The following is an 18,348-nucleotide window of genomic DNA, read 5'->3' as shown; positions in this document are numbered from 1 at the left end:
CACTAATTTAAAGAGGTGTCCACATACTTTTGAATATAATGTATTTTTCCAATAACTAAAAATATTGTATTTTCTAATGTTTGAAGGTGGTGTTTAAAACCGAAAGTAAAAGACGCAGAAAGGAAACCTAAGAATGAGAAGCATAGAAATGGAGCACATAGATCTACCACTTCTTAGACTTGCTTTCAATGAGAATGACAGATCTATAACTCACATTTCTATGTGTATTTGTTCGAGTAGCCCAAAAAGTTACATATTGCAGCTTTAAGTTGACACTGTAAAGTTTTACCATCCCAAAAATTATATTGTCAAATATATTTTGGGGAGTGGTGGTCCTGATTTATCAGCTAAATTAACATAGGGGAAGGACAGCATCACCATTTACCTATTTTCTCTCGATTATACTTTAGCCAACCATGCTGACAAAATGCCTTGCAATCAGAGCATTATTCGTATGGACAAATGGCAAGTAGCAAACGATGGATATTGATATTTTGGCAATGACTCTCCATTGGGAAATTTCTATCAGGCTAAACAGCAGAAGTAGTACCTTTTCAGACATGGCCTCCTCAAATTTGTGGTTGAAGAGACACTTGTAAACTCTGCCCTCTCCAGCTGGAGTCTAGAAATCAAAGACAATGGAATTGTGATTCAATTAGCAAATATTTTTCACATTCACAAAGTGACAAAAACAACTTTTCAGTGAGTTGAGGGTTCAACTCTGATAAAAGTATGAACGCATCGGACTCTGAATCTTAATATTATGCCTCTTATTAAATGAAAAGACTTGAGGGAATAAGAGAAGGAGCGAGGGAGAGGGGAAGGAGCGAGAGAGAGGGAGGGAAGGTACTCACGTTTTCACAGAAGCGCTCGCGGTCCTCCCGGCAGGAGAAGTATAGGTATCGGTCCAGGTGGAAGTCGTCTGAGGAAAGTTCGGCCACGCGCATGATGGCCTTCTTACAGTTGGCCCCGATGGCGTGGGCCCCGGGCTGCTCCTCTGCCTCCCTGACCAGACCCTTCTCCAGGCACGCTATCACCTCACCTTGGGAGTGCACGTCCTTAGGAACATGGGTACATGGGGAGAGAGTTGGCTCGCACACAGATGGGCCTCCGTGTACTGATGATGCATCTCTGTGTGAGGCCTGAAGAACTGTTAGCTCAAGAGCAGCGCTTGAATCAGTTATAAAATGTTTCCTTTCAAATTATTTTTGTGTGCGATTTAATATAACACACAACCACAAAAACATACAAACAGCCAGAGTGGAGGGGAGGACAGATGCTAGTAAATATAGAAAAGCTAAATATAAAATACAAATTTTTAAATTAAAAATGTAATTCAGTGTGAGGAGTTATTGCTGTTGGGTTGCCCAGAAGACCGGGATTTGATTTCCAAAGGCATGGTCATTAATCATCTTGTACAAATTAATAATTAATTAGAGGAAGCCAGGATTAAAAATACAGTACCAATCAAGAGGTTTGGCAAGAGTGTGCAAAGCTGTCATCAAGGCAAATGGTGGCTACTTTAAAGAATCTAAAGTCTAAAATATATTTTGATATGTTCAACACTTTTTTGCTTACTACATAATTCCATACCTACTCATTCCATAGCTTGTCTTCACTATTATTCTACAATGTAGAAAATAGTAAAAAAATAAAGAAAAACCCTGGAACGAGAAGGTGTGTCCAAACTTTTGACTGGTACTGTATATTTGTTAACATGGAGTGTAGGAAGCGTGGATAGGAGGTACAGTGGATATCATAAGTAATCACCACCCCTTGGATTTTTACAAAGTGGGATTGATAAATATTTTTGATTTTCTACACAAAATACTACATAATGCCAAAGTGAAAAGAGAATTATACAAATGTTTTCATATTAATAAAAATTAAATAACAAAAATATTTGCTGCATAAGTATTTACCCCCTTTGTTTAGGCAAGCCTAAACTAGTTCAGGAGTCCAATTTTGCTTAACAAATCACAAATTACATGGACTATAATACATGATTTTTGAATGACTACTCTTCTCGCTTAGAACAGTGGTTTAGCTTTAGTTTAAATAATGCAAAAACACTGTTGGAGAAGGAAAAGTGCAATATGTGCCATGTAAAAAAGCTAACGTTTCAGTTCCTTGCTGAGAACATATGAAAGCTGGTGGTTCCTTTTAACATGAGTCTTCAATATTCCCAGGTAAGAAGTTTTAAGTTGTAGTTATTATAGGAACATTTCTCTCTATACCATTTGTATTTCATATACCTTTGACTATTGGATGTTCTTATAGGCACTATAGTATTGCCAGTTTAATCTCGGGAGTTGTCATAAACAGCGCTGTGCTTCAAGCATTGCGAAGAGCTGCTGGCAAAAGCAGGAAAGTGCTGTTTGAATGAATACTTTCGAAACAGCTGCTGCCTACCACCACTCAAACTGCTCTATCAAATCATAGACTTAATTATAATAAACACACAGAAATACGAGCCTTAGGTCATTAATATGGTCAAATCTGAAACTATAATTGCAAAAACGAAATGTTTATTCTTTCAGTGATATACGGAACTGTTCCGTAATTTATCTAACGGGTGGCATCCCATAAATCTAAATATTGCTGTTACATTGTACAACCTTCAATGTTATGTCATAATTATGTAAAATTCTGGACAATTAATTAGTCTTTGATAGGAAGAAATGGTCTTCACACAGTTCGCAAACTGGTGGCCCAAACTGCTGCTTATACCCTGACTCTGCTAGCACAGAAGTGACACAATTTCCCTCGTTAATATTGCCTGCTAACATGAATTTCAAAGTAAAATCTTTGTCCCCATATGCAGTTGCAAACCCGTAGTAGTCTGGCTTTTTTATGGCGGTTTTGGAGCAGTGGCTTCTTCCTTGCCGAGCGGCCTTTCAGGTTACATCGATATAGGACTTGTTTTACTGTGGATAAATACTTTTGTACCCGTTTCCTCCAGCATCTTCACAAGGTCCTTTGCTGTTGTTCTGGGATTGATTTGCACTTTTCACACCAAAGTACATTCATCTCTAGGAGACAGAACGCATCTCCTTCCTGAGCGGTATGATGGCTGCGTGATCCCATGGTGTTTATACTTGCGTACTATTGTTTGTACAGATGAACGTGGTACCTTCAGGCATTTGGAAATTGCTCCCAAGGATCAACCAGACTTGTGGAGGACTAAGTTTTCTGAGGTCTTGGCTGATTTCTTTTGATTGTCCCATGATGTCAAGCAAAGAGGCACTGAGCTTGAAATACATCCACAGGTACACCTCCAATTGACTCAAATGATGTCAATTAGCCTATCATTAGCTTCCAAAGCCTTTTTAAAAATTTGTATTATTACTTTTTGAGAAAGAAAAAAATTCCCCCCCACTCTGACATTGCAGTTTATTTTGTGTAAATACATGACAAAGAATGACAATTAAGTTCCATCCATCTTAATCCCATTTTATAACAAAATCTTGAAGAAATCCAAGGGGGGTGAATACTTATAATACCCACTGTAGGTAAGTATGCGACTGTAGGGAGAGCAAATAGGCTAGTCTCCTGGCCAGAGCCTAACACCGGAGCTCAAAGTAGCATAACGAAGGCAGTAATTCAAACCTGACCACCCTATGCCCAAACCTCATGTAGTCATGTCATGTTTAAACACCATGTGTCAAAAAAAAAACTGAAAACCAAACTAACAAATTAGAGACCAGCACAAACAAAAATGGGCATATCCTGCGCCTGTCTGTGTTTGTGTTACCTCTACATATAGCACAGAGACAGATTCATACAAATCCAAACGCTTGAGCAGTTATTCCAAAAAGCATCTTGACCAATTCCTGATATATATATATATATAGAAAGAAAGAATTTTTAAAAAATGTGGCTTGTTGTTTTTATAGACCTTAGATTTTACAGGTTACTGCAAATTGTACTGGTCTTGAAAATGTGCACCGGTGTGTATGAAGGCTAGAGCCAGCCTATTACCTTCTCGCCGGTGGAGATGCTGCCACAGTGCAGGGTGTTGATATCCTCGCGACATTTGTCCATGAAGCCACAGATGAGGCGGTAGTCGCTGAACACAATGCTGGTCATCTTGACGATGTACTGGTTGCACTGGTACTCTGTGATGTTTCCGCGGTGATCTACCAGGCAGGACACCAGGTAGCCCTTCCCTCTCTCCTCCGCTGCACATTCTTTTATCTGAAGGAAGGAGGAAAAGAAAATTGCAGATTGTGTTTCTCAAGGTCACAATATTTGTATTACTTATATGATACCTAATTCACGTAGGATTCATGGTATGTTGTAGGACTGCACAATCACTCAAATTCTTAACGAAATTACAATGTGCAATATCCATATTGCAAGTGGCTTCAATTTTTCTAATGTAATAAGTGTCCCCTGGGAAACTCTGACCAACACTTCGGTTCCTAGATAGATAGCTGGCTAGCTAAAAAAGTAGCAACAAACCAAAACATTGTCCAGAAAGTTGCCTGGCTTGCTAGATTGACATATCCTAAATACATTTTTAAACGGATGAGTTCTTTGGATGCAAAAAAATAGAGCAGGTAACGTTGCTATTTGGACCGGTCTGCTGCATGCATACTGCCGTTTGTGTGTTACTTTTTCATAATAACAACAACAAGTCGGACAACAACAATAGAATGTTCATGATGTAATGGGTGCCAAAGCCGGTAAGATGAAAGGGGACATTTATACTGAGGGGTTGGCGAGAACTTTAAATACATTACCGCAATCATGACTAGGTTGGTTGGCAGAAATTAAAGTACAGGCTTTGTTTGCCGGCAATACCTTTCAGTCGACAAAACGTTGTCAGGTTTTCGTCTTGGTTTGAAAGGGATATTAGTTTGGACATCAAAGTCCTGTGAACATAGGGATTAAGCCAAAACGAGTTCATAATTAACGAAATAAAAGGGAAAAAATTTAGAGGCGGCGACCCCCCTCATTTTCAGCTAAGGGCATGGGTGCTTTAGGCCTACTTAAGTGTATTCAAAGTGGTGTGTGTTGCTACTAGGTGGTCTACCAATTAAAAATGCTTTGTATTGCTAGGTGCCAGGAACAGTGACACTAGTAGCATGAGGGACGTATAGTCAGAGCCATAAAGCAAGCTAGCCAGCCAACTTACATCGGTGATGGTGGTCTTGCACACCTCCACAGCCACAGACTCAAACTTGGGGTCGGTCGTCAGGTTCAGTTTGTAGTTCCAAAGGAGCTGGGGGAGAGATTAAACATTAAACATGTACTCCTAGGCTTTGAGCTATCAATAGACAAGGCCACTGTGTGTGGGGAATTTCAGCTAGGGCGTGATAGCCCCCTCTTGTGGTCAGGCCTGCTTACAACGCTGTATTAAAATGATGACACACATTCAGTTACACAAACTGAAAGGATGGTTTAATGATGTGGGAGAGTTCAGAACACTTACATGGTTGCAGTCAGCAGCAATCTCTGTTTCCTGGAGAGAAATAAGAGAGAAGACAGTCAAACTATGATCATAACCATAAAGAATATAATTTGCAGTCTATTCGCTACTGCTTTTTCAAAGCCTATCAGATACTGTGTAATTGGCTCTAGAGTGTAATTAGCTCAATATTAGGGGTTGAGACATAGTGGACATCATTAGAAAGAAGATATTCTCCTATTTTCAATGTTGTTGCTAGCGATATTCATAACATTGAAAGGATTTATTTATTTTTGTGTCTTAATTGATCACTGCCCAGCATTTTTCCTTCTCTTTATACTTATTTTATTTATAGTTCCGGCAGACCCCCAGTTAAATAACCCTGTCGTTTAATTTCATCCCTAGAATTCAGTCAATTTATCATGATATGGATTTGTGTCTATATTGCCCGGCTCTACTAACCCACACTGTTTTATGGATAGGATCGATGAGCAGCCAGGGAACTCTGTGTATCCATACTGACACCTAGGCTACATCATAAAAATACCATATTCCCCCCCTTTACCAATGCACCCAGAGCTTCTCTGTGCCGCCTAATTCCAATCTACAAAAAGTCTGTCACATTAGGACTAAGGACATAAATCTTGGGGAAAAGTCACTAAGCAAAGCTATGGTCAGTGTCGTGTGGGACCAACAGGCAAAAATCTCAATTAAAGATGCACTGCTGAACTTTTGTATAATTTCAGCCAGTAGCTTAGAAAGTAGAGTTCACGAGCCAAAAGTGGTCTCTGAAAATGGTCTACTACGTCACAGACGGGTTGGTTGTTTAGCGACAAATGGGGCAAAACAGACGGTGTTGGCTTAGATTGTTGACCGCATGTAAAATATATTTCGTTCCCAATGTTTATTGGATACATAAATCAATTTGCACATCTCAAATACATTGTTACTGTTGTTGGTCATCTAGCTAGCAACTTTTAGCCATATTAGCATAGACGCGACATCAGTCAAAACACCTCAAACAAGACATGTTATGAAGAACACGATCGCCTAAAACTAGCTGAAACAAGCCACATACGTTTCCCCACATGGCAGCTTCTTGTCACTGTTTCTAGATATCTGGCCATTAAGAATCTCAACACACTGCCTTCTGCCCTTGTGAAGCGTGTACATTTAGAGAGCTAGGTTTGTTGTTTTGTAAAGTTTTGAACGTCTATTGAAACAGTTTTGTTACTAGCTAGTTACCTTTTGAGTTTGGATCCTGCAAAGCGGTTGGCATCAGTTGCTGGGATAACTACCATCTAGCCAGTGATCCTGCCGACCAAGGCCGCGGATTGTCCCAGACTTTTGTTGATGTTTACGATCTTCCCTCCAACCTGCCCTGTCTAGAACTGCGAGGAATAACAGCCTGACCTATGTTGTTACCATGACAAAAGTCCAAAACCGGCAGGAGTACAGTTGAGGACAGTGCTCTCTATCACAGGTGAAGGATTTTAAACAAACAAAAAGTTCTACAAGCAGTTGGTACAACAAGAAAATAGCTTCAAGTGTTTTGTCCAAATACTCATGGAGTAAACTAATAAAATAATGGGTGATCTGACCAGAGGTCCAGGACCTGAAGAACAGTCAGGTCCTAGGGTCAGTCCTAGGGTCAGCTCGATGAGTTTAAACAGAAAACGGCAAGATGACAGCACTCTCAGTAATCAAGGCGGAATAACATGGTTGTGGACAGAATTGCAGAGCCCTGGACAGAGTCTGAAGAGAAAGTGAGGGAAATACTCAGAGAAATGGAAGATGGAGCAGAGGAAGATTGTGGTGGAGCACGCCCACAGGACTGGAAAATCCACCACTGGCTCAGGTGACAGGCCCTGGTAGCAAGGTCAAGGTAGCTGTTCTGGAAAGAGCCAAGAACTTGAGAGGAACGTATATCTTCCTCAATGAGAACTATCCTGAAGCTGTGTGCCAGAAGAAAGAACTTACCCCAGCCATGAAAGCTGCCAGAGAGTGTGGGCACATTGCTTGCATACGCTATGCAGTGTTTCCTCAGCGTTCATGTAAGTGTGGCGCTGTGCCACGGCAGAATCATTGCCGCCACACAAAAAGAAACAACCTATTTCTACCAAGCATAGTTTCAATAAAGTTTTGTAAAGCACAATTGTTGGTTAGCTCCCAGCATACTCATACAGAGTAATAAAGACATGATTTGGCACTGTGCTCAGTTGTTTGTTTCACCAAAGGTAGCTGGCTCGTTAGCTAACGTTACATGACATGTGTGTTCTTACATTGTTTACCTAGTTAGCTACATGTCTTAAGCTAAAGTGTACTGTTAGCTTGCTAGCTAACATTAGCTGGCTGGCTCCCTAGCTGATATTATTCGTATCCCAGAGGCGTATGCTTTTCTAGTTAGGAGCCTAATGTTAGCTAGCTAACATTGAGCCTGGTTGGTTAGCTCCCAGCATATTTAAGCAGGTTAGTAACGACATGATTTGGCACTGTGTTCGTTGTTGTTTAACTAGCTAACGTTAGCTGGCTGGCTCATTATCTAACGTTATGTGATGTGTGTGTTTTTACACATTGTTTACCAAGCTAGGTTAATTGTTTACCTAGCCATCTACATGTCTTAAGCTAAAGTGCACAACACCCATTGAATAAGGCTGGTGTCAGTAGATGTCAAAGTGTACTGAAATTGTTGCCAGCAGAGCTGGTTAGGCTGTTTTCATGTTAGCCATAGGTAAACAAATCATCGGCCAGTGGGTCAAGTGTGCGCTCTGAATGCTCCGAGAGCGAAACGAGATAGGTGGGGCTAAAGCTTAAGAGGGTTTGAACGATGATGAATGGGTGTAGACAAATTAGAGCTCTTCACTAGATACCAAAATATTCAAAGGCCATTCTCTCAAAAGTGAGTTTTACAAGTTTATCAACTTTCAAAGCAGAATTACTTTCCCATTGTTCCTCAACTGTAGTGTATGATATACCATTTTGTAGCTCTGAGGTCTCTACTTTTATCCAACGTAAAAAACACAATTTCAAATTTTGCTCCATAAGACCAAATCCAGGAAGTGAGTCACATATATTGTTTTGGGGCGTGGGGCCTAGGATTGAGCCTTGGGGTATTTCCTTGGTGACAGGCAGTGGCAGAGACTAGGGATGCACAATATATTGGTAAACATATCAGAATTGGCCTATATTAGCTAAAAATACCAACATCTGCATCGGCCCGGTGTCTAGTTGTGTAAAACCAATGTTAAAGCTGACGTGCATACATATACATACATAACGTAGGTAGATGACGTAATGACGCCACGAAAGATAGAGCACTACACACAGAGCAAAAGCAGAAAAATAAGCGCACACTTCCAACAACTAAACAAGTTCAAGTCGAGCAGTCATTTGAAAGAGTAAGAAAATTTAAAAAAGAGACAACTCAAAGGCGAAATCCAACAACGCCAAGATAGTGGAATTCATTGCCCTTGACAATCAACCGTTTTCTGTCGTGGATAATGTTGGCTTTCACCGAATGGTCGAGCACCTCGAGCCCCGGTACACACCACCAAGTAGATGCTATTTTTCAGATGGTGCCCTACCGAAGTTACACAGTATAGTTGAAACGCACATCCATGAGCTACTTGCTATTAGCTACACAACTGACATTTGGAACAGCGATGTCAGCCCCATGAGCATGCTGAATCTGACAGCACCATGGGTCGACAAAGATTTCGTACTGATGAAAGCCATATTGCATGCTCAAGAATGTGCTGGTTCTCATATCGCTGCTGCCATTTCAATGGCATTTGAGAACATGAACACACACCTAGCTCCATTCGAACAACTGACTCGAGAAAAAAGCTCATCAACTGTGTCTGCAGCAGATGTGATACCCTCGGTCATGGCATTGAAATGCCTGCTCAACAACACTGCTGACACAGACCATGGGGTTAAAACTTGCAAACGTGCTCTACAAGAGGCTGTGAAAAAGCGATTCGGTGGCATTCTCTCTGAGCCTCTTTACTGTGTCGCAGCCATGCTCGATGCTAGGTACAAGGACCGCTACTTTGATGCAGAATGGAAACAAGGTTTACGTGAAATGTTACAGACACAGCTGGACAAGACGGAAACGGACTCAGTGTCGGACAGAGTTGAAACTTCACTGCTTGACATGTATGATGAAATCCTGGTTGAGACTGAACAAATGAACAACGAAAGAGCATAGCAAGTAAGCAAGAGCCAACAAAATAACTTTTTACTCTGTGTGTGTTTCAACAATTTAACTGTACTAGAATGCTTAAAAAGGGCATCATTTTTTATAAAATCGGTATCGGGTTTTTTTGGCAAGGAAAATATCAGATACCGGTATCGGCAAGTAGCCAAGATGTCAGAGCGTTGTAGAATAATAAAGAAGTCATCAAAACTGTGAAATTACACATATGGAATCATGTAGTAACCAAAAAAAGTGTCAAACAAACCAAAATATATATTATATTTGAGATTCCTCAAACAGCCACCCTTTGTAAAAAGCTGTCATGAAGGCACAATTGGCATTCTCTCAACCAGCTTCATGAGGTAGTCACCTGGAATGCATTTCAATGAACAGGTGTGCCTTGTTACTTTGTGGAATTTCTTTCCTTCTTAATGCGTTTGAGTCAATCAGTTGTGTTGTGACAAGGTTGGGGGGATATATACATAAGATAGCACTATTTGGTAAAAGACCAAGTCCATAAGGCAAGAACAGCTCAAATAAGCAAAGAGAAACGACAGCCCATCATTACTTTAAGACATGAAGGTCAGTCAATCCAGAAGATATCAAGACCTTTGAAAGTTTCTTCAAATGCAGTCGAAAACCATCAAGCGCTATGATGAAATTGTCTCTCATGAGGACTGCCACAGGAATGGAAGACCCAGAGTTAGCTCTGCTGCAGAGGATAAGTTCATTAGAGTTACCAGCCCAAATAAATGCTTCAGAGTTCAAGTAACAGACACATCAACTGTTCAGAGGAGACTGTGAATCAGGCCTTCATGGTTGAATTGCTGCAAAGAAACCACTAAAGGACACCAATAATAAAAAGGAACTTGCTTGGGCCAAGAAACATGTGCAATGGACATTAGACCGGCGGAAATGTTTTCTTTGGTCTGATGAATCCAAATTAGATTTTTGGTTCCAACTGCCATGTCTTTGTGAGACGCAGAGTAGGTGAACAGATGATCTCCCCATGTGTATTACCCACCAAAAAAAGCATGGAGGAGTTGTGATGGTGACACTGTCAGAGATGTATTTAGAATTCAAGGCACACTTAACCAGCATGACTACCACAGCATTCATCCCATCTGGTTTGCGCTTAGTGGAACTATACTTTGTTTTTCAACAGGATAATGACCCAACACACCTCTAGGCTGTGTAAGGTTTATTTGACCAAGAAAGAGAGTGATGGAGTGCTGCATCAGATGACCTGGCTTCCACAATCACCTGACCTCAACCAAATTGAGCTGGTTTGGGATGAGTTGGACCGCAGAGTGAAGGAAAAGCAGCCAACAAGAGCTCAGAATGTGGGAACTCCTTCAAGACTGTTGGAAAATAATTCTAGGGTGAAGCTGTTTGAGCGAATGCCAAGAGTGTGCAAAGCTGTTATCAAGGCAAAGGGTGGCTACTTTGAAGAATCTCAAAAATATTTAGATTTGTTTAACACTTTTTTGGTTACTACATGATTCCATGTGTTAGTTCATAGTTTGTCTTCCCTATTATTCTACAATGTAGATATATTTTTTTTAAATAAGGAAAAACCATTGAATAAGTAGGTGTCACCAAACTTTTGACTGGTACTATAAACATTTATCTGTTACTGCTCGACTTAAACGATCTCAGTCAACCAACAGCTTTAACGACCAAACAATCACCCAGTCGACTAATTGGAGTTAGCCCTAATCTGGGGACAAGAATTTATATTATAATCGGACAGCATCAAATGTTCTAAAACACCAGCCAGAGAGGCTTGTCAAAACAATAAGATTGTGACTTCATGGAAACCCATTTTTACATATCAAAATTCTAATAATATATCAATAATTATCTATATCAATAATTCTCAAAAAAATTATATAGATCATTGACATTTCCATACGTACTAGGAAGCTAAGTGTGATGGAAAAAGTGCCTCAGGCATTGAAAAATATATATTTTTAAAACCACTAATTGAAAGGGGATATCGGTGAACAAATGCCAAGGGCAAGTCCACAACAGCGGTGCCAGTGCAATGAGTGGCGATACCACAGATGTTCAAAAGCGCATATCAGACCGAGAGCCTACCGCTTCTTAAGTAGTTCATTATAAGTTTTAGTTTAGAAAACAATCTCTCACCGCAGTTACAGGGATGGTAAAAAACAGCTTGATTGCCGTAACAACATCAGGGAAACTGGGCAGAAGGGAATACAGCAGTTCTTTAATTGAGCCTCTCATTCTCCTTAATTGCCAGCCTCAACATGTTACAGAAGGAGATTAGCTGTATAGGAAGCTCTTGGTACAGATCGTCTTGATAGTAGATAGTAAATTTGCAGATGCAAACAGACTGTCTATCATCTTTAGCAGAAAACAGACCTTGAACAAAAAAAAGTAGTTATTTAGTTCATACTGTTGCAACGCAGTTTGAGTTGTGTGTTCGCAGTCCCTTCGCTCTGGTATACTGGCATGCATCATTCAAGACTACGTTTAAATTGTGTGCAGCGCAATGGACATATAATGCACAATGTCTCAGGAAAGGCTCTCCGGCTTGGCAAATCAGTATAGAAAACAAAATCGGGTCTATAACCTGGACTGACAGTGTGTGGTGAAAACATTTTCACACAAAAATACACGGCGACAAAGTCGCATACTGTAGCTACTATAGGCCTCTACTCAGAAAAAAAGAGAAGCACAGACACAGAAAGAAAGAGAAAAGAGAGAAGCAGCAATGAGGACTTCAGAAGACCATGCAAGTCTCAAGTTTGAAGTTATCCTCAAGCAGACTTACTCCCCCTCATTGTTAGGTTATATGAACAAGTTTATAAATAGCAGCTAAATACAGTATATAGCTTACACACTGAGTGTACAAAAACATTAAGAACGCTTGCACTTTCCATGACAGACTGGCCAGGTGACTCCAAGTGAATGCCATGATCCCTTAATCCTCTCCCTTGTTAAATCCACTTCAATCAATGTAGATGAAGGGGAGGAGACAGGATAAAGGATTGTTAAGCCTTGAGACAATTGAGACATGGATTGTGTGAGTGCCCTTCAGAGGGTGAATGGGCAAGACAAAAGACAAGTGAACAGGGTATGGCAGTCCATCAAATCTTACTGAAATGCATCAATTCGTTCCCCTAATCAAGCTGAATCACACCCAATAGTTTCAAAATAAAAACGTATCGTTAATGTATCGTATCTGAGCACAAGTATCTAGATGCGTATCGAATCTTTCATGAAAAGAGAGATGCACAAATATGAGAATAATATAACTAGTGACCATCAACCCACACGACCTTGAATGTCACAAATAGAACACTGGAAATCATGTGTATTACAGAAATGGAAAGTACATAAGTACGCTAAACATTATGTGACTCATTCTAAACTGAATATGAACTTCAAATGTTGTGATCTTAGTTCTCTATTACATGGGCAGGGCTAAGCTGACCTTTGTTACAAGGAGCACGTACACAGAGTATACATAACATTAAAAACATTAAGAAACTGCTCTTTCCATGACAGACTGACCAGGTGAATCGTGGTGAAAGCTATGATCCCTTATTGATGTCACTTGTTAAATCCACTCCAATCGGTGTAGATGAAGGGGAGGAGAAAGGTTACACAAAGACTTAAGCCTTGAGACATGGATTGTGTGTGTGCCATTCGGGTTGAGAATGGTCAAGACAAAAGATTTAGGTGCCTTTGAAGGGGGTATGGTAGTAGGTGCCAGGTGCACCGGTTTGTGTCATGAACTGCAACGCTGCTGGATTTCTCACGCTCAAGTTTCCCGTGTGTATCAAGAATGGTCCACCCAAAGGACATCCAGCCAACTTGACAACTGTGGGAAGCATGAGTCAACGTGGACCAGCAACCCTGTGGAACGCTTTCGACTAGGGATGCAGGATATAAATCGGCGAACATATCGGATTGGCCAATATTAGATAAAAATGCCAACATTGGTATCGGCCCGATGTCTAGTTTAACGCCCATATTAAATTCTGATGTCAAAGCTACCGTGCATAGCGTAGGTACGTGACGTAATGACGCCACGTAAAATGTTGCGCTACACGTGCAACACAGCATTCCTAACCTAGCCCACAATGTCTGCTGTGTGGATCGAGCAGTCATTTGAAAGAGTAAGACAATTTCAGCGAGACAACTCAAAGGTGAAATCCATTAAAGCCAGGATAATCGAATTCATTCCCCTTGACAATCAACCATTCTCTGTCATGGGTCATGTTGGCTTTCGCCGACTGGTCGAGCACCGGTATGCACTACCAAGTGCACTATTTTTCAGATGTTTCCCTACCGGAGTTACACAATAGTAGCATCACTGATATTAGAGTCACGGCATACACTCTATGAATGCCATTTGGGTCTTTATGTGTCAAAAAAAGATACACGGTCAAAGCTGTATAAATAAGTCTGCAAATAAGCAAACACAGGCCAAGAACGATGTGCTTACATTACCGCGTTGATAATAAAGCAATATTTGTTTGACCGCAACTTCTACGGTAGCTAGCTTTAGCTTGGTACCTAGCTAGCACTAACGCAACCAGTCTGAAAACAATGATCAGTAGAAACTGCAGTCATTTTCATTATTCTTAGCAAATAATTTAGGAATCCTTGTGAGTAAGAATTAGCTATATTTGCCACTTGTTGTCCACCTATTGAAATTAAATTTCAGTTTATGAAAACAATAGCTAGCCAGCTACTTAACCCTGTTGCCCAAAGCTATCTGGCTAGTGAGGCTCGACGGGACCAGGTTATGTGCTGTGAAGCTAGCTACAATAAGGATTAGGCACAATCGTGGAATTTGCCTTCAAAATAAATAAAAATGTAATTGACAGTGATGCAAATTAATACAAATAGTAGAATTATGCCATACTTTGATTTTGAAGGCTAACCGCAAAGTCTACTATTGTGGCTAATCCTTATTGTGGCTAGCTTCACATAGATGGATCTGACCACCATTAATAAAATAAGAACGGTCTTATAAATCAGGGTTATTTTAGATGATGACACCTGGCTATATAGTTAGCTGATAACTAACTATAGCTACAGAAACAGATGTTGTTTTGCTATGTTTATGGGGAAGAACATTGTTTGCATCCATGAGCTAGCTAGCTTTTTTTTTAATGACCAGCACTGTAGGTGCGAGAGACAACTTTACCAGCATCATAGCACACGTATCGATGAATCGTTGCGACATATGAAATATGAGTGATAGTGTAATCAATGTGCAATAGCTACGTAAAAAAAATATGAATGTGTTAAATTATGTGACGTGCCGTCATATTCAGGTCCTGATTGGTCAAACAGTGTTATTTGACACGTCAAACAGTGTTATTTGACACGCAAAGACCCAAAGGGCGTTCCATATAAATCCTGGTTGAGAAAGAAACGACTGAAAAAAGAACAACGAAACAGCACAGCAAGTAAGTGAAAGAAATAGGTTTTGATTGTTTTACTGGTAATGGGGACATACGTAAATTCCAACAAATAACTTTTTGGTCAGTGTGGTGTGTGTAACATATATTTAACTAGGCAAGTCAGTTAAGAACTAATTCTTATTTACAATGACAGCCCGGACGATGCTGGGCCAATTGTGCGCCCAGCACACACAAAAGTATGTGGACAACCCTTCAAATTTGTGGATTCGGCTATTTCAGCCACACCCGTTGCTGACAGGTGTATAAAATCGAGCACACCGCCATGCAATCTCCATAGACGAACATTTGCAGTAGAATTACCTTACTGAAGAGCTCAGTGACTCACCGTGGCACCGTCATAGGATGCCACCTTTCCAACAAGTCAAATATCTGCCCTGCTAGCGCTGCCCCGGTCAAACTAAGTGCTGTTATTGTGAAGTGGAAACGTCTAGGAGCAACAACGGCTCAGCTGCGAAGTGGTAGGCCACACAAGCTCACAGAACGGATCCGCCAAGTGCTGAAGCATGTAAAAATGGTCTGTCCTCGGTTACAACACGCACTACTGAGTTCTAAACTGCATCTGGAAAAAACATCAGCATAAGAACTGTTCGTCGGGAGCTTAATGAAATGGGTTTCCATGGCCAAGCAGCTGCACACAAGCCTAAGATCACCATGCCAAACGTTGGGTGGAGTGGTGTAAAGCTTGCGGTCATTGGACACTGGAACAGTGGAATGGCATTCTCTGGAGTGATGAATCCCACTTCATCTTGCAGTCCAACGGACAAATCTGGGTTTGGCAGATGCCAGGAGAATGCTACCTGCTTGAATGCTTAGTGCCAACTGTAAAGTTTGGTGGAGGAGGAAAAATGGTCTGGACCTGTTTTTCCATTGTCCGGGCTAGGACCCTTCATTCCAGTGAAGGGAAATCTTAATGCTACAGCATACAATGACATTCTAGATGATTGATTCTGTGCTTCCAACTTTGTGGCACCAGTTTGGGGAAGGCCCTTTCCTGTTTCAGCATGGCAATGCCCCTGTGCACAAAGCAAGGTTTTTTAGGTGCATACCAGTATGTGAGTAAAATGTTTGCACTGCAGAGCCCGGTGTCTGGAAGAGAAAGATGCTTCTTGTCGTCATCTTTAAACAATTTGACTAGACCCATCCTTGACCCCAGAAACCATGAAAGCAGTGCACGCCTGCACAGGTGCCCATTTAGAGCTTCTGTGAATTTGAGAATGGACCAGTTTATTAAGGTTTCATCAAGCTGAGAGGAAAATATCTGTCCACTTAATTCACACTCAAAGAAGAGCCATGGGCTGAGAGCCAAGGTAGCAGAACCAGAATTAACCTCACTCTGCACAAAACTGTAGTGTGAAATGAAAACAACACATTTCCTACAGTGATTAAGGCTAGACGTCAACGTTTAGGCCTATTTGCTGTAAACAAAACGGCAGTTGTCAGAATGAATGAAAAGCCATTTCATTAAAAGGACCAATAATATCATTTGGGGATTTTTCTTTAAAACAAAACTATAAGCTTACAATGCATGTTTAGCCCTATTGAGACTATAAATAGCCATGAAACTCTTCAACCTGAGAGACATTGCCAAAATGCCTCAAATTCCCCCAGAAAAGCTTTTTCAACAACACAGAACTCAAGAGGACCTTCAAAACTCAGGACTAAACGATCCAAGCCTTGAGTCCTGAAAGTAAAGTCATACTGCCATGGCCTCCTCCCTACTCTGTGAATTGACCAAGTAAACAAAATCACAACTACCATGGAGGCTGGCAGTGAGCAGCAGCCTGGAGACAGGGAAATTGCTGTGTGCCTCTAAAACTACCCACACCAAAAGAGCTGAGCCAAGACCACTGACAGAGCCTCCTCAATGAAAACAGGCCACTGAAATCTGGTGAAAATAAATGAATTAATAATTATCAGCATTTTACAATGAAGAGAGCAACCACTGGTCATTAACAGAGAACAAGATCCTTACCTAACCAAATCAGCACCAACCCCTGTTCTAAACTACAATAGACACTAATGCTGTAGATATACTCTAGTCTAGAGTCTAACAATCAAGGAAAACAAACCAAAAAGCGGATTACTCTCAGACCACTGCTGGTACTAGCCCCTTGAGCTAACAGGACCATTGCCTTGAGACTCAGGCTGCAAACACCTGATTAGGATAGACTGGCCACTCACCACATATTACTGTAGTGATTGACTTTCGCTTTCCCAAGCCTAACCATAACCATAGGCTGGAAGCTTTTTTTAAAAAGGTCACTGAATCTACACTTAAGATCTAACAATCTCATCCTATCCTTACTCTGAACAGGACATTGCTGGAAATGTTGGCGAACTGTACATATAGGACGACAGATGTGTTAGACCAGGAATGGACATGACTCACAACATATCATTAGAAGATCAAGCTAGCCATTGCTAGTTTAACAAAGGTCAACATAGTTAGCTTGGCACATCTGTAGGTATTAACGTTACAGTAGCTGCCTAGCGAGTTAGCTAAACTTGTGACTTTAATAAACGTTACCACGGCCCTAAATGGCTGGGGGAAAAAGTGGCACTATTTCAGTGGCTATACTTGTCGAATGATGAAGCTCTTAAAGCATATTGAATAATCAATTGCAATCACTTCTATATCCTATTTTTCCAATACAACCAGCGAGATAGTAAATGCTCGCTAAGTAGCCAACTAATAGCTAGCATCGGCTAGTAGTTAGCTAGCTAACGTTAACTGGATAACGTTATATGCTAGCTTGAGTAAAGCCAAGCCAAGGCACACCCAAGTTTTGGTCGGGCCACAATATCGCCCACAATCCAACATACCTCTTTCCTATCCTGGAGGCACTCAAGCACAGCCAGGTTATTGTTCCAGGAATGTTTCGGACAAAGCCTTGTCAAGTCCTCCCGACAAGCCCCCTCTTCGGCCAGCTTCCAGCCGCTAGTGCGTCTACGAAGTGGCAGGGCCGCGAGTACTGGAGCTCCGTTTACAGCAGCCGGTACTCCGCCTGGATTTTGAGCCGGGATAACAACACTAACTGGAGGCTTGGCGACTCCATTGATCTGATATTTATCCTCTCGAATGGGATGCACATACAAAAGGATAGACATCAAAATTAGGAGACAAGGAACACGTCTACAAGCCGCCATCTTCGGATACTAGCTAGCTAGGATTGCTAGCTGCAAATTACGACTACAGTGATGGGACGTTTTCTTGCATACGTCTGCGTGTGCGTTGTTGGCAATCTCAGTCATAGATCTACATTTTCTAG

At 41.1% G+C, this 18,348-nt stretch overlaps 1 protein-coding gene across 2 annotated transcripts in view; it reads right to left on the bottom strand.

Annotated features, from left to right (window-relative positions):
• The window catches only part of LOC115134446 (Golgi apparatus protein 1-like), a 44,380-nt gene extending 26,073 nt beyond the window's left edge, over positions 1 to 18,307 (bottom strand). For both annotated transcript variants that reach the window (XM_029668418.2, XM_029668419.2), the window contains exons 1-6: positions 17,903 to 18,307; positions 5,438 to 5,467; positions 5,141 to 5,227; positions 3,982 to 4,197; positions 855 to 1,058; positions 551 to 622 (exon numbers count right to left, since the gene is read on the bottom strand). In XM_029668418.2, the coding sequence (XP_029524278.2) occupies positions 551 to 622; positions 855 to 1,058; positions 3,982 to 4,197; positions 5,141 to 5,227; positions 5,438 to 5,467; positions 17,903 to 18,226 (933 nt within the window). In that variant the 5' untranslated portion in view covers positions 18,227 to 18,307. The remainder of the gene's footprint in view (positions 1 to 550; positions 623 to 854; positions 1,059 to 3,981; positions 4,198 to 5,140; positions 5,228 to 5,437; positions 5,468 to 17,902) is intronic.
• Positions 18,308 to 18,348: the final 41 nt, after the last annotated feature.

This window comes from Oncorhynchus nerka, linkage group LG9a (assembly GCF_034236695.1).
Source record: "Oncorhynchus nerka isolate Pitt River linkage group LG9a, Oner_Uvic_2.0, whole genome shotgun sequence".
NCBI lineage: Eukaryota > Metazoa > Chordata > Actinopteri > Salmoniformes > Salmonidae > Oncorhynchus > Oncorhynchus nerka.
Note: the sequence above shows the minus strand (reverse complement) of the source record. Positions and strands in the feature narration are given on the sequence as shown.